The sequence below is a fragment of the Idiotropiscis lumnitzeri genome, chromosome 8 (genome assembly GCF_059441095.1).
Source record: "Idiotropiscis lumnitzeri isolate Australia: NSW breed Sydney's pygmy pipehorse chromosome 8, RoL_Ilum_1.0, whole genome shotgun sequence".
Taxonomy (NCBI): Eukaryota; Metazoa; Chordata; class Actinopteri; order Syngnathiformes; family Syngnathidae; genus Idiotropiscis; species Idiotropiscis lumnitzeri.
This window is the reverse complement of record NC_142398.1, coordinates 1,230,503-1,246,518: the sequence shown is the minus strand read 5'-3', so window position 1 is coordinate 1,246,518 and position 16,016 is coordinate 1,230,503. Positions and strand designations below refer to the sequence as shown.

The window sequence follows — 16,016 nt, the reverse complement described above, 5'->3', positions numbered from 1 at the left end:
CATAACCACAATGTACATCCTCTGATCTAATCCCCCAGCAGGGCAAGGAAAAACTCATAACCCCATTAGGGGTAAGGTGAGAAACCTTGAGAAGGGACCACAAATGGGGGAATCCCCCTTCCAGGATGACCAGGCTGCAATGGATGCCAAGAGGGCAACATTTGACACATACAATGATACTATACAATAATAGATGAGATAATGTGAGAGTCAATTGAATGAACTTTGTCTTTAGCCGTGTCAGTCGCTTCTTGATTTGAATCGCCAGCCACGACCGTGTCGTCAGTTTTCTTTCTTGCTCAGATGGGTGGAGTCACGTGACTATACACACTGTAGCCAGAGCATGAACATAGTTGCAGACAGAAAATACCTTTTTTTCCCCTTCTAAACATCGAATTTACCGACATGGGCAAAATGATGAATTCGGTAACGGTAAATTTTCGGTTTATCAACAAAGCCCTACCCCCAATGAAAATTGAATTGAATACTGTGTCAGGGGAAGGCTTCAAAAACCTTCTACACACAATGGATTAGTGTTATGTCATTCCATCCCGGACATTCTTCAGTCAAGTTGCCGTCCCTGAACCATATGCAGAATGTAAGGCCACGGTGGAAGCGTACAGAATTTCGCAACAACATCTGATTTGTGGTTGAGCTGGATGAGTGAGCCTTACATCACCCTAACGGTGTATTTCATTGACGAGGATTTCAATCTGAAGAGCCACTGCTTGACCACGTCATACTTTCCCGAGGAGCACATGGGAGACAACATAGCCAACGGGCTAAAGGAATGGTTGTCAAGTTGGAGCTCGAATGAAAAAAAGCAGACGCGCATCACAACTGACAATGCAGCAAATGTCATAAAAGCAGTGGAGCTAAATGAATGGCCGAGGTTGCAGTGCTTTGGTCATCAGATGCATTTGGCTATTGGTAAGTTTTTTTTTTCTTTTAATCTTTTGATCCTATTTGTGTGTTGCTTTTTACTGACATTTTCTCTCTCTCACTAATTTACTTTTTTTCCCCCCTAGAAAATGCTGTAAAAAAGCATCCAAGAGTGAAGCGGACTACAGGGCTCTGCACTGAATTAGTTGGACATTTTTTCCATAGCTGGAAAAAGAAATTCAAACTGACTGAAGTCCAAAAATAACTGAATCTATCCAACCATTCTCTCGTCACTGAATGTCCGATGCAGTGGAGCTCAAAGCAACGAATGGCAGACGGGGTTTTAGAGCGGAACAAAGCGCTTACCCAGTTTCTGTCTGAAGACAGAAAAACCCGACACCTGGTACCCACTTGGCAAGACATTGACGTTCTTGAATCCATAAATGCTACCCTCAAACCCCTCCAAGAGTTTACAGACATCCTCTCAGGTGACGATTATGTTAGTGTGCCATACCTTAAACCAGTCCTCTATCTGCTGAAACACACAACACTGTCTGAAAAAGAGGAAGACACCGACTTAACCAAAACCATCATCAAAAATTATAACCTATTTGGAAAGTCATTATGATGACCCAGCAACAGAGGAGCTCCCAGATGTTTCATCTCTATTGAACCCATGATTTAAAACGTACTACATCACTCCAGAGAAGGTTACAGTCATTAGAGACAGAGTGACGCTTGAGATAGAGATTGTACAAATGGTAAACTTTGTTTTGACCTTTGTGATAGCATTAATACATTATTTCTGTTTATATTTTACAGGCAAAGTCCCCTCATGTCGGCAGCACAGACTCAGCAATTGAGAGTGGGGCCACTGGAAAGAAGGTTTTGCACACTCTGGGAAGTTTATTGACCAAAAAAAAAAAAAACCCGTCCACGACTACACAGGCAATGGACGATGTCATTTCTGTTGAACTGAACAGTTATTTGTTGGCTCCAGTCATTAAAGGAGAACAGGACCCCCTCACTTTGTGGAAAATCCACAACATAAACTATCCAGTACTTGGAAAACTACCTCGTATGTACTTGTGTGTACCAGCTACAAGTTCCCCCTCTGAGCGTCTTTTCAGCACCAGTGGCAACATACATGTGACCGTGCATGTCTAAAATCATCAATGGTGGATATGCTGGTTTTTCTAGCCAAAAACTTGTATTTAGCACTACTACATATTGCACTACTTTTTACACTTAATATTCTGAGTTTTTTTACAGAAGCATTTTTATGTTGTTGTTCCTAATAGTTGTGCAATACAAGCTTAAGTTTAAGTAACTATTTTTAAAAAAGTGTATACGAGAAGAGTTAGCATTACATATTTGATCCAGTTCATCTACTGTGTAAAGGCAGCTTTTCTTTTTAAAAAAACATGCAATATTTAAACTTAAAAGTTTTCTACTGTTTATACAAGAGTGTTTAAGTATTTCTGTGAGTTTTAAACGTTTGTTTACTTACAATAAGTGCATAACAGTGTGCAATGTTGACCTGTTTAAATATTTACTCTGGATACTTAGAGATTTATTACATGAAGTTATTTATGGTTCTCTTTCTCCTGTTTTATTTTACTGATGCTGCTAAAAAATGAATTATTGACACGTTATTATCCATTCTGTGGTATTATTCTGGATATGCAACTATGGTATATTATAATCTCACCATACCCTGAAGGCCAATGTATTGTTTTTATTGGCTATCCCCGTGCTGCAGAGGAGCACGTCAGACACACAGTCCTGTGTTCTCAGGTACTGTGACTGGTTTGTGAGGTAGTCGTGGATCCATGTGATGAGGATGTGGGCCACTCTCGCCTGCTCCAGCTTGTCTCCCAATAGGGTGGGCTGGATGGTGTTGAATGCACTGGAGAAATCAAATAACACGGTCCTCACAGTGCTCCCCGCCTTCTCCATGTGGGAGAGGGAAGTGTGGAGCAGGTAGATGATGGCGTCATGCACACTGATGCCAGGCTGGTATGCGAACTGTAGTGGTTCCTTTGAAGAGCTCACCAGGGGGCGCAGTTGGACGAGGACCAGTCCCTCCAGGGTCTTTATCAGATGAGACGTCAGCGCCACTGGTCTGAAGTTTTTGAGCTCCTTCAGATGGGGGGTCTTTGGAACCGGAACCAGGCAGGATGTTTTCCACAGCGAGGGGACTCTGCCCAGCTTCAGGCTCAGGTTGAACATGTGCTGGATGATTCCACACAGCTGGTCTGCACAGGATTTGAGGAGCTGGGAGCTAATCCCATCTGGACCTGCTGCCTTCATCTTCCTCAGCTGCTTCTTCACCTGAGATGTTGTGAGGAACAAGGTTGAGCAGGAGGAAGTGGTGGTTGTCTGATGTTGCTGGGAACTGAAGACTGTGGGGGAAGGGGGGCAGAGGGTGTCGTTCGCAGTAGGTTGGCAGGGGCTGCAGCATGGGAGACTGAGCGGGGACAGGCATTTGATCAAACCAATTGAAAAATAGGTTTAACTCATTTGCCCACTGAAGTTCCACCCCCTTCTGGGTCTTAAGTTGTCCGTGGCCTGAGATGGTCTTCAGACATCCCTTGCATTATTCGGTTTCAGCTGTTCCTCATCCTCATCTTGTAGGAATTTTACCCATCTCGGATCCTCCTTCTTAGCTGGTGTTGCACTCTCTTCAGCTCCTCCTTGTCGCCTGACACAAAAGGCCTCTTTTTCTCCTCCAGTAGAGCTTTAATGTCCGGTGTGACCCAGGGTTTATTGTTGGAGAAACATCCTACTGTCCTGGAGCCACAAAGTTGTGATCAGCTTTGTCCAGCGGGGGGAGAGACAGTGATGTGTACACCTCCTTGGTGTTGGCATAAAAAGGTACAAGATTTTATTGTCTCTGGTGTGGCAGGTGACATATTGTGTGAATGAAGGCAAAGTGGAGCAAGGAGAGGCATGATTGAAGTCAACAGAGATGAGGAGCAGGGTGTTTGGGTTCTGTGTTTGTAGCCTGATCACAGCTGCAGTCAGTACATCACAAGCTGACTCACTGTTAGCAGAGGGAGGTACGTACACCGCCACCGCGATCACATAACTGAAATCCCGCGGGATGTAGTAAGGACGCATGCTAACAGCCAGCAGCTCAATTTCCCGACTGCAAAGTTGCTCCTTAATATTGGTGTGCCCAGAGTTACACCATCAATCATTAACAAACACAGCCAGCCCTCCTCCTTTCCTCTTATCGCTCTCCAGTATCCTGTCCGCACGTAGAATTTGGAAGCCGTCCAATTCCACGACGGCGTCCGGCCTTCGCTCTGTTAGCCATGACTCCGTGAACATCAGCAAGTTACCCTCCTGGAAGTTCCTCTCGTGCCGGGTTTGTGCTGTTAACCTGTCCATTTTATTGGGAAGGGATCTAACATTCCCCATCATAACAAACGGGAGGACGGGGTCTCCTCCTTGCCTGCCGTTTAGCCCCCGCACGACCACCCCCGTCTCTTCCTCCTCAGTTTGTGGGGGATATCGGGTCTCGCTTTGGGAGCTGGCGTGGGGTTAACACAGAGTGTTAATAGCTGATCTCTTGTGTACACGATCGATCTGTAGCTCTGAGTTACGTCTCCTGACACAGTCACGCAAAAAACAGCCACCAACAGCAATAAAACGACCGCAAGTTGGATGTCCATTGCTGCATTGAGGAAGAATAAATAAAACAAGGTAAAGGTAAAAACACACAAAAAGGGCTCAACGGTGAGCCAGAGCTGCAGAGAAAGGCTGCCACTCGCGCAGCGCTGAAATTGGAATGGTCACCAGCGCACTGTAAGCCATCTTGATTTTTTTCATGAATTGCACTCACACTGACAACACATTGTATTTTCATGACCTACATTCTCAGTTAAAGCCCACACATACTCATAGACACAACAAATATGATAAAGCACATTTGCCACATACGATGGATAGCTGCAGACACTACAAATTGGGCACCGGATTGGTTACTAGGACAACGCCATTGAAAAATACATGGTATAAGACATGACAATTTGGGATCAGATCAGCGAGCACACACACACTCACACACAGACCACATTGCAGGAGGTCGTTCCTTGGGATAAGCCATGGAACCAAATGGGGATCAACTTCCAGAAGATAACCAACCTCGGGATGACCTACCCTCCCGTTTGTAGGCCTGACCCAATGTTCTTGTTAAAAAGTCTGACAGCAGTTGGCAGGAAGGAGCGGCGAAATCTCTCTTTGGTACAGCGAGGGTGTAACAGTCTATCACTGAAGGAGCTGTGGAGTGTTCTCAGAATGTCATTGAGTGGGTGGGCTGGGTTGTCCAGCATTGATGACAGTTTTGCCGTCATCCTCCTGCCCCCCACTGAGTCCACAGAGTCCAGGGAGCAGCCCAGGACAGAGCTGGACCTCCTCACTAGTTTGTCCAGTCTCTTTTTGTCCCGGCCCGAGATGCCTCCTGCCCAGGAGACCACTCCATAGAAGATGACTGATGAAACCACCGAATCATAGAAGTTCCTGAGGAGTGTTCCCCGAACGCCAAAGGACCTCAGCCTCCTGAGTAAGAAGAGTCTGCTCTGACCCTTCCTATAGAGAGCGCCTGTGTTGTCGCTCCAGTCCAGTTTATTGTTCAGATGAACACCCTCTCAACGTCTGTTCCCTGGATATTCACTGGTGCAGGTGGAGAGTGCCGACGCTTGCGGAAATCCACCACCAGCTCTTTGGATTTCACAGCGTTGATTTGGAGGCGGTTCTGCTGACACCAGTCCACGAACCCCTGCGTAACCCCTCTATACTCCCGATCGTCACCGTCAGTGATGAGGCCGACAATCGCAGAGTCATCAGAGAACTTCTGCAGGTGACAGGTTGTGGAATTGTATTTGTAGTCCGAGGTGTAGAGGGTGAACAGGAAGGGAGCCAGAACAGTTCCCTGCGGCGCTCCCATGCTGCAGAGGAGCACGTCAGACACACAGTCCTGTGTCCTCACGTACTGTGGTCCCATCTGGGCCTGCTGCCTTCCTCGCCTTCATCTTCCTCAGCTGGTTCTTCACCTGAGATGTTGTGAGGAACAAGGCTGAGCAAGTGGTGGTTGTCTGATGAGGCATGGAACTGGAGCCTGTGGAGAGAGAGAGGGAGAGGGGGTCTCGTTCGCAGTGGCAGGAGGGGTTGGTGGGGGCTGCAGCAGGGGAGCCTGAGCGGGGTCAGGCATTTGATCAAACCTATTGAAAAATAGGTTCAACTCATTTGCCCACTGAAGCCCCCCACCCTTCTGGGTCTTACCTGGTTGTCCGTGGCCTGAGATGGTCTTCAGGCCCCTCCAGACATCCCTGGCATTGTTCCTCTGCAGTTGTTCCTCCATCCGCATCCTGTAGGACTTTTTCCCCTCTCGGATCCTCCTTCTCAGCTGACGCTGCACTCTCTTCAGCTCGTCCTTGTCGCCTGACACAAAAGCCCTCTTTTTCTCCTTCAGGAGAGCTTTAATGTCCGGTGTGATCCAGGGTTTGTTGTTGGAGAAACATCTTACAGTCCTGGTGGGAATGGTGTTCTCCATGCAGAAGTTAATATAGTCTGTAATTGTGTCTGTTAGACCATTAATGTCCTCACCGTGAGCTTCGCTGAATACCTCCCACACAGTTGTGTTGAAACAGTCCTTTAAGGCCTCCTTGGCTTCTCCGGACCATCGCTGAACTGTGCTTGTCACAGCTGGCTGCCTGCGGACCAGAGGTTTGTACACAGGCAGGAGAGCAACCAAGTTGTGGTCAGCTTTGCCCAGCGGGGGGAGGGGCAATGATGTGTACGCCTCCTTGGTGTTGGCATAGAAAAGGTCCAATATTTTATTGTCTCTGGTGTGGCAGGTTACATATTGTGTGAATGAAGGCAGAGAGGAGCAAGGAGAAGCATGATTGAAGTCACCAGAGATAAGGAGCAGGGCATTTGGGTGCTGTGTTTGTAGCCTGCTCACAGCTGCAGTCAGTACGTCACAGGCTGTCTCACTGTTAGCAGAGGGTGGCACGTACGCAGCCACCGCGATCACATGACTGAACTCTCGCGGTAAATAGAACGGGCGCATGCTAACAGCTCAATGTCCCGACTGCAAAGTTGATCCTTAACAGTTACGTGCCCAGGGTTACACCATCTATCATTAACAAACACAGCCAGCCCTCCCCCTTTCCTCTTACCGCTCTCCAGTGTCCTGTCCGCGCGTAGTATTTGGAAGCCGTCCAATTCCACGACGGCGTCCGGCGTTAGCTCTGTTAGCCACGACTCCATGAACACCAGCAAGCTAGCCTCCCGGACAATCCTCTCGTGCCGAGTTAGCGCTGTTAGCTCGTCCATTTTATTTATATATATATATATATATATATATATATATGTTATTGTGGGTTTGCGCCTGTAAGCATGGTTTTGTCAGCAACAACAACAAATGTCCGAGCGGAAACTTGAATGTGGCTAAACATTGCTTCGGAGGATCACTTATTTATAATTTTCAAAAACAAGTTTCAAGGCAGGAATTTTTGTTTCAAGCAAATTTTTTGGGTTGACTCAACCAAGTTGATCGACTTTTTTCCCCAGCCCTAAAACATATACTTATTGTATCGGGCCAGCCAAGATGGTCCATTTTTCACGAACAAGCTCAGTTTAAATACTTTTTTAACAGGAAACTGAAATAATTATCATTTTCTTTTTTTATCTTCATTTTGGAGAAATTAAGAAATAAATGACGAGTTGAAAAACACCTTCTTTTAATGAAGAATATGGCCACACCCCTTTCCACTCTCTCCATGTTTCACTCAAATCATTGAAGGGACCAAACTCTAAACGAACTACAAACTCTACAAATCTTTGTACTTTTATTGCTTATAACATCCAAAAACGGTGATCAGTTGGCACCAAAATTAAGACGAAAAGCACATACGGCTGTGCACAGTTCAAGAGGGCCCCGGTGTTGATGAGATCTTTATCTGGAATCCATGCCCGCCTGCTGACTGCCTGCTCCTGAGAGTTGACAGGGCATTAGCATTGCTAAATGTACACAATATAACCTGTCGGGGATCATGTGCGCATACATGCCCTTGTCCGCTTCTGCCTGTGTAAGTGTAGAATCGATCGCCATGGTATTTATGATTTTCTGGAGGTGATCATATGAGCTCACATCAAGAAAATCCAAACTATTGTGCAGAACGCTTTTTTACTTTCACAAGTTGAAGGGAACATGAGTTGTAAAGTGCTTTGTATTTTGTTTGCGATCAGTCGCCCCTTTAGAATCAGAATCAGAAATCCCTTTGTCATTGTACTCAAGTGTGCAACGAGATTAGAGAGCTCCCCTCTCCAGTGCAATACAACAATAATTCAATTAAATATATGAATTAGATAAATAAGAGAATAAATAGTGAAATGGAAAATAATACGAAATAGGATATATGAAAACACATCACGTCGCTGTTCTGCAAGGTAAGGGTGGTCATCAGTGTGTGTGAGAGGTTAGAATGGAGATGGCTCTTGGAAAGAAACTGTTTCTCAGTCTATTAGTCCTTGATTTGATGCACCTGTAGCGCCTGCCAGAGGGCATCAGGTCGAACAGGTGTGAGTTTGGGTGGGTATTGTGTATTGAGAGCCCTCCTGAGGCACCGGGTGGTGTAGATGTCCGACAGTGAGGGGAGAGGGCAGCCAATAATCCTTTGTGCTGTTTTGACCGTCCTCTGGAGCCTCACTCTGTCCGCCTCAGTGCAGCCGCTGTACCAGGTTGCGACACAGTACGTCAGCAGGTTCTCGATGGACGAGTGGTAGAAGGCCAGCAGCAGCTTCCTGTCCAGGTCGAATTTCCTGAGGACTCTCAGGAAGTGCAGGCGCTGGTGGACCTTCTTTACCACTGCTGTGGTGTTGTGTGTCCAAGAAAGGTCATCGGAGATCTGTACTCCCAGGAACTTGAACGTGTGGACCCTCTCTACACACACGCCTTCGATGCAGAGGGGGGGCGGCACCGTCTTGTTCCTCCTAAAGTCAATGACGATCTCCTTTGTTTTTGCAATGTTGAGTTGCAGTCTGTTGTCCACGCACCAAGCAAAACTGACAAAGCGAGCAATATTACCACGCTTGCCTCCCTGCTGTGACGTAAATGCTAAGACCGGGAAAAACAATAACAAGCCGAGCTCCAAAAGGCGGCGTGCCAATTTGTTGTAAATCTCATCTAAAAAAAAAAAAACAACCTTAAAATCACTACAGTGTCTTTTTTTTTTTTAGTCATTTTAGTGCTGGTGTAATTTTTACATACAACTCTTTTATACAAGTGCCAATGTGAAGTTCATCCAAGTGTGAATTTGAGAGGATTGACGTAGATGCAGGTCACTCAGAAAAACATTGGCAGCCATATCGTTCCTGACAGTATAACTCCCACAAGGGGGCGCCAGTGACTGGTTTCAGTGATTGGTATCCGCAGTCTTTGCGGTGAATATCTTGAAATAAGGCCAGTTTCAACCCAATAACGATATCTGGTATTGGTACGCGCCCATTACTACATTACAAAATGTCTATCCATAGAACCTCATTGTTTTGAAGGTCAAAATATTGCTCCGTGATTTGCTTGTGGACACACATTGCTATTTCTTCATTCAAATTCAAGTTTTTCACTATTTTGCAAACAAACCTGCATCCACAAATTAATTCAAAAAACATTGTGCTTCTTTTCTATTTATACAGGTGCAAGTACTGGCATTATGATGAGAGACTGCTGACCTCAAGTGTGGTAATAGTTTTCCATAATGAAGGCTGGTCTACATTAATGAGAACCATCCACAGTGTCATCAAGAGGACTCCCAGGAAATACTTGGCTGAAATTGTCATGATAGATGACTTTAGCAACAAAGGTGGGTTTCCTTTCCTCAGACTGCATCTTCAGTTAGTTTTTATGTGACTGCTGTCTACTACTACAAACTTAAATGACTTTTGAGGAAACGCAGTCATGGGAAAAATGTGAACTAGAGCTGCCACAAACGATTTTGTCGACTAATCACCAACAGTAATCACCATTAGTCAACTAATCGGGTCAAATGTAAATTGCGGCATGTTGCATCAACAACAAGCTTCTCTTATATTACCATAATTAGTTTACAGCTTGAATTCTTTAAAGTATCTACAAATTAATAAAATGATACAACATACAACTTTGATTAAACTTTGCAGCTTATACCAGCATTTCTGAGATGTTTATCAATCATGGTGTAGTTTAAATTGAAGGCAATACTATGCCCTTGAAATTTTTTGTAATTGTAATTGTTTCGTGCATTTTAAAATGTAACCAAAATTATACACCATGCAAAGTCACACTAATACTACAAAGATATGAATATAAAAAGAAATACTTGGGCACAAAGCCTTTTTTTCAAATATCTGCTAAAGAAAACTAAAATAAACCCTTTCTTTTAATTTTGTTTTTATTTAACCTCTATCCAAAACGCTGCTTTTCTTCGCTAGTATGCATAATTCTATTGCAGTAAATTTATTAACAAAATCAATGCACATGGCACACACAAATAAAAACCCTAATGTGAATAATATTAGGAGGAACATGCTTTTTTCTTTTTTTTTCTGCATCAGCAGCAGAAGCATAACGAAGTATATTGAAACAAACTTAACTATGCGCTTAATTTTTATGTGATGCCAATGAGGGCCTGTGGTAAATAGGTTGTTACTTTGAGTATTGGTATTTCCCAATTCATGAACATATCACTCAGTTTGCGAGAGAGATGTTGTTACTTTGAGTACTGGTATTACCCAGATCATGAACGCAATACTCCGTTGCGAGAGAGATTGTGTGAGATATTTTTCCTTCGAAGTCAAACACGGACAATTGTTATCCAACTTGAGTTCGCTGACTAATACCGCTTTAATCCATGAAGTCGCTACAATATGTTAGATTCCCATAAGACATTTTGTAAGTGTGAGTGTTCTAAAGTTGCATCAAACACCCAGCGTAACCTGTGTGTGCTAATTACAGCTACCTTTTAGACAAGACTGAATGTGTCAGAAATGAAATCAGGCATCAGCCACAAAGTGGTTCCTTTCTCATTGTTCAAGAATCCCATGGTGCTTTCATTAAAGGGAGGTTTGTATCTTAATTTGTGGTTGGAATGTGCCGTAACTTTAGTAATCTGTTGCTTACTTTTGGTAGCCATGGCACTCCTTACCCACAATGCTTCTTTCATGGGGATGACCCGGATTAACTTTATGGCACGTGCGCTTTTGACAAGCAAGCAGCCAGCGGGGACAAGCACAAGACGAGACAGTTTCAGGAGAAAAGTAATGCAACAAATATATAATTATATTGTGATGCCAGTCCCAGTGGACAATGATGCACACAGTCGGTAATGGAATCTGTTCATTTTAATAACCAAAACAAAAGTGAATAAAACACATTTACACAGGAGCTAGGGATGGCAGATTCCGCCTCCAGCCGGCTGAACATTAGTGGTATCTGAGTAACAAGGATCCACCACAATATAAATAAACAACTCATCAACTACTTAAATGAATTGTCGCGGTTTGGATCGTTGATGCCGTCGTGATTAGTCGACTAATCATGGCAGCCCTAATGTGAACTCTTAATAGCGAAGAGACAATTTAAGAGAAATGAGAGGTGAGATTCAAATACAGTTCAAATTCAACCAGGCTGGCAGCGGTCTGTGACTATTTTTATTAAGTGAAGTGGAGTAATGCGTACAAACATAAACAGGCACTTACTTCTGCTTTGACACCACTGGTGTCCACAAAACCATTTGTTTTATACATGGCAAGCGCTTTGTTACTGCTCCAGCTGTTGTGAAATGCCATATGTTGCGGAGAGCTGGGACTGTATGTGAATTTAGGTGGATTCACCGGAGCGCCTCATCCAAACAGTCAGTCGAATCAAAGAGTGTGACCAGTCACAGAGATAGAGAACAATGTAGCATTAATAGCATTCCAATCCATTCCACACAGCTCAATAACTCACTCAATCCTGGCGCATACACGCCGACGAAAAAATGTAACAGTGCGCATCCGCCGCAAACGACTAATAATCTCGAGACGTCTTTTAGGACCCTTTACTCTCCAACAGTATGCCCGACAAAAATTGATATGAATACAAGGACCCATTAGCTGCCCGAAAACATGCCTGTTGTTAAACACGCAAATTAAACAGCAAACCAATACCTGTATAAACAGAGCAGTAATGAGGAATTTACAACACGCTATATAAATAAAGTTTATTGTATTGTATTGGGGCGGCACGGTAGCCCGACTGGTTAGCAAGATGGCCTCACAGTGCAGAGGTCATAGCTTTGATTCTGGCTCCGGCCTTCCTGTGTGGAGTTTGCATGTTCTCCTCATGCCTGCATGGGTTTCCTACAAGTATTCCGGTTTCCTCCCTCATTCCAAAAACATGCATGGCAATTGCCCCTCTGTATAAGTGTGAGCGTAGATGCTGTGTATTCTGGAGACCAGGTGGAAAGGGAGCAAATCTTGAAGTTAGGTGCAGGGTTCAATCTGTTCTATCATGGTGTAGAAAGGAAGAGAAATTGAGTTATTGTGAAAGAGGAGTTGATTTGGAATGTCCTGGAAGTAAAAAGAGTGTCAGATAGAGCGATGGGCTTGAAGCTAGAAATTGAAAGTGTGATGACTAATATTGTTAGTGGGTATGTGGCACTGGTAGGATGTGAGCTTGAGGAGAAGGAGAACTTTTGGTTAGACCTTGATGAATTGATGCAGTGCATCACGGGAAGTGAGAGAGTTGTCATTGGTGCAGACTTCAATTGAAATGTTGGTGCAGAAAACAGGGGTGATGAGGAGGTGATAGGCAGGTTTGGTTTCCAGGAAAGGAACACAGAAGGACAGATGGTGGTTGACTTTGCAAAAACAATGGAAATGGCTGTTGCGTATACTTTCTTCCAGAAGTGGCAGGAACGTAGGGTGACGTACAAGAGTGGAGGGAGAAGTACACAGGTAGACTACATCTTATGTTGACAGTGGAATCTGAAGGAGATCAGCGACTGCAAAGTAGTGGTAGCTGAGTGTGGAGCCAGACAGCATAGGGTGGTAGTGTGCAGGATGACTCTGGCAGTGAGAACGACAAAGAGGGCAAAGGCAGAGCAGAGGACAAAATGGTGGAAGTTGAAAAGGGAAAAAAATTATTGTATGACCTTCAGGAAGGAGTTGAGACAGGCTCTTGATGGTCAGGAGGTGCTTCCAGATGGCTGGACAACTACAGCAAACGTGATCTGGGTGACAGGTAGGAAAATCCTTGGTGTGTCATCTGGAAGAAAATGAGATAAGGAGACTTGGTGATGGAATGAGGAGGTGCAGAAATGGATCCAGAGAAAGGGGTTAGGCAAGAAGTAGTGGGATAGCAAGACGACTAAAGAAAGTAGACAAGAGTACAGGGACATGCAGCGGAAGTTGAAAGTAGAAGTGGCAAAGGCCACACAAGGGTCTGACTTGTATACAAGGTTCGACAGTAAGGACGGGGAGACTGATCTATACAGGTTGGCAAGGCAGAGAGACAGAGATGGAAAAGACGTGCTGCAGTTTAGGGTAAAAAAAGAAGAGGGATGGAAGTTTGTTGACAGTTGGCAGTAGTGTGATGGGAAGATGAAAAGAGTACTTTGAAGAGTTGATGAATGAGGAAAATGAGAGAGAACTAAGAGTCCAAGAGGTGACAGCTGTGGACCAGGAAGTAGCAAAGATCAGTGAGGATTAAGTGAGAAGGGCATTTAAGGTTTTTTGCGTGTTTGCATGCTGGGAGCTGTGTGGCGACACGGAAGTTGTTCGCTTTTGTAGGAGTGCTCATCGTAGTAAGCTTTTACCACTTTTACTACTTGGAGATACTTGTTATACTTATTATTTTTTATTATTTTTTGTATACAGTGACTGTTATCAATTTTTTAACCTACGGACACGCTCCCACCGGTGAACCGGCCTACTGCCAAACAACTGTCAAACAGCTAGCAAACTCCTGCCTCAGACTAGGCGCTGCTAGCCTGCCGTGCTAGCCCCGATCACTGGACCCGGTTCATAATGGTGCAGGATGAGACAAATAAAACAATCTCTGACCTGAGAGAGGAAGTCCATCGTCTGACGGAAGAACTCAGTCGAAAAGAGTCCCTCATCTCGTCTTTCACGACCCGTTTCCCACAACTCTCCGCTGTCATTATGGATGGGCATTCCAGCGGAATCATGACATCTGCGAGTATGACTGAGGCTCCACTGACGCCCATGGTGAGATGGGATCCAGCTACCTGCCCAGGCCCATTCTGCTCAACACCACTCCATGGTACCACCTGGCTCGAGGTGGCGTCCCGCAGCCGGAGGAGCAGAGAACCATCTCCCCGCCCTCGATTGGTCATGAAGAATCGTTTTTCCACCCTGGCAGAGGATTCTCCCACTGCCACTGCTGCGCCCCTGCGGTCAGAGACGTCGGCTGTTGCATCAGACCCCAGGGCTGGGGTCCCAGGTGCTCCTTCGAATTCCCTGCCGCTCACGCTGAATTCGGCCCGAGTGGATAAGTCCATGCATGGCCCGGTCGGCCGCTCTCGAGTGGGGCTGCTCAGAGACCAGTGGGCCACAACATCGGCGCCACTCACCAGTCCCGTCCTCAGTTGCCACCCAGCCTGGGGAGCACGATTTAGGACAACGAGGTCGGGATTCTCTCCACAGAGTTTTGGAACCGTCGTTACTTTTACCAACCAGACGGTTTTGACCCGAGCTTCCTGGGTAGCTCTATTTTAGCAGCTAACATTCATCATGCAGTCGTCAATCACGCTCCCAGCTGACTCCTATGGACAAATCACTCACCCTGTGTTCCCACTCCAAGCTCTACCACAAACCATTGCAATAACAACCTCACTATACCCACCTACAGGCCAATCTCAGTTCCCTTCAATAGCACTCCCAACAGGCCCCCACTATCGTTACCACCCACATCAGACATTTTCTCAATTCAAACCACCACTCGCAGACGCTTCCCTCCCTCACACAAAGAAAGTGGTTTTAACAGTGACAATCTCTTACATGTTAACATTTCTAATCCACGCGACCATGAGCGCACGTCCAGCACAAACATTAACCTGGCTGTGCTGAACGTGCGCTCCCTTTTAAACAAAACTTTTATCGTAAACGACCTGATTTTAGACAACAACATTGAAGGTATTCTTTTATCTGAGACATGGTTCGGTACAGATGCTCCAGTTGCTCTCACCGAGGCTTGCCCACCGAATTTTCATTTTTTATTTTGGACCAGAGACTCTAAAAGAGGAGAAGGGACTGCGTCAATTTGAAAAACTTCTCTTATTTCAAAGGAAACTTTTAACAGGTATTTATCCTTTGAACACCATGCCTTTGTTTATAGCAGTCCTTCTATTCTCTGCGTCACACTTTATAGACCTCCTCATCACTCTACTTCTTTTATTAGTGAGTTTTCAGAGTTCTTATCGATCTTACATTCCATTTATAACAGAATTTTAATAACCGGCAATTTTAATGTGCACGTTGACAATATCTCGGACGCACTGTCCCAATGTCTTACTTCTCAAATCTCATTACGATTAATAAAAACAACCCTAGATATCTCTTCTCCATCTTCGATCTTTTAACCAGCTCTGATCTTAAAAAGTCCTCACAGACATCAACAGACGCTCTCTGTGAGGACTTTGCAGACCACTTCAGAAGTAAAATCGATGACATAAGATCCAGTCTTACTGGAAACACTGGAAAGTTTTGCACTGGTTGATGCAAGGACACTTGGTCGAGTTTTCTCCCAGGTAAATCAAACAACCTGTCTTTTAGATCCAATTCCCACATAGCTTTTAAAACCTTTTTATGGATTTTTTGAGGAACAGATTTTAAATATAGTTAATTGCTCTCTTCAGACTGCGTTTAAAACGGCGGTGGTGAAGCCCCTTCTGAAGAAGAGCAATTCAGACCCCAATGTTTTAAATAATTACCGACCTGTATCCAACTTACCATTTTTAAGTAAGATTTTAGAAAAAATGGTTTTTCTACACTTAGATTATTTTTTAAATCCAAATAATGTTTTAGAGAAATTTCAATCTGGTTTTAGAATGAACCACAGTACAGAGACAGCTCTTTTAAGGATT

At 44.7% G+C, this 16,016-nt stretch overlaps 1 protein-coding gene across 15 annotated transcripts in view; it reads left to right on the top strand.

The window, feature by feature from the left end:
• galnt7 (UDP-N-acetyl-alpha-D-galactosamine: polypeptide N-acetylgalactosaminyltransferase 7) overlaps nt 1–16,016 on the top strand; it is a 252,559-nt gene that overhangs the window by 86,317 nt on the left and 150,226 nt on the right. For all 15 annotated transcript variants that reach the window (XM_088301672.1, XM_088301673.1, XM_088301669.1 and 12 more), the window contains one exon: nt 9,589–9,755. In XM_088301672.1, the coding sequence (XP_088157798.1) occupies nt 9,589–9,755 (167 nt within the window). The remainder of the gene's footprint in view (nt 1–9,588; nt 9,756–16,016) is intronic.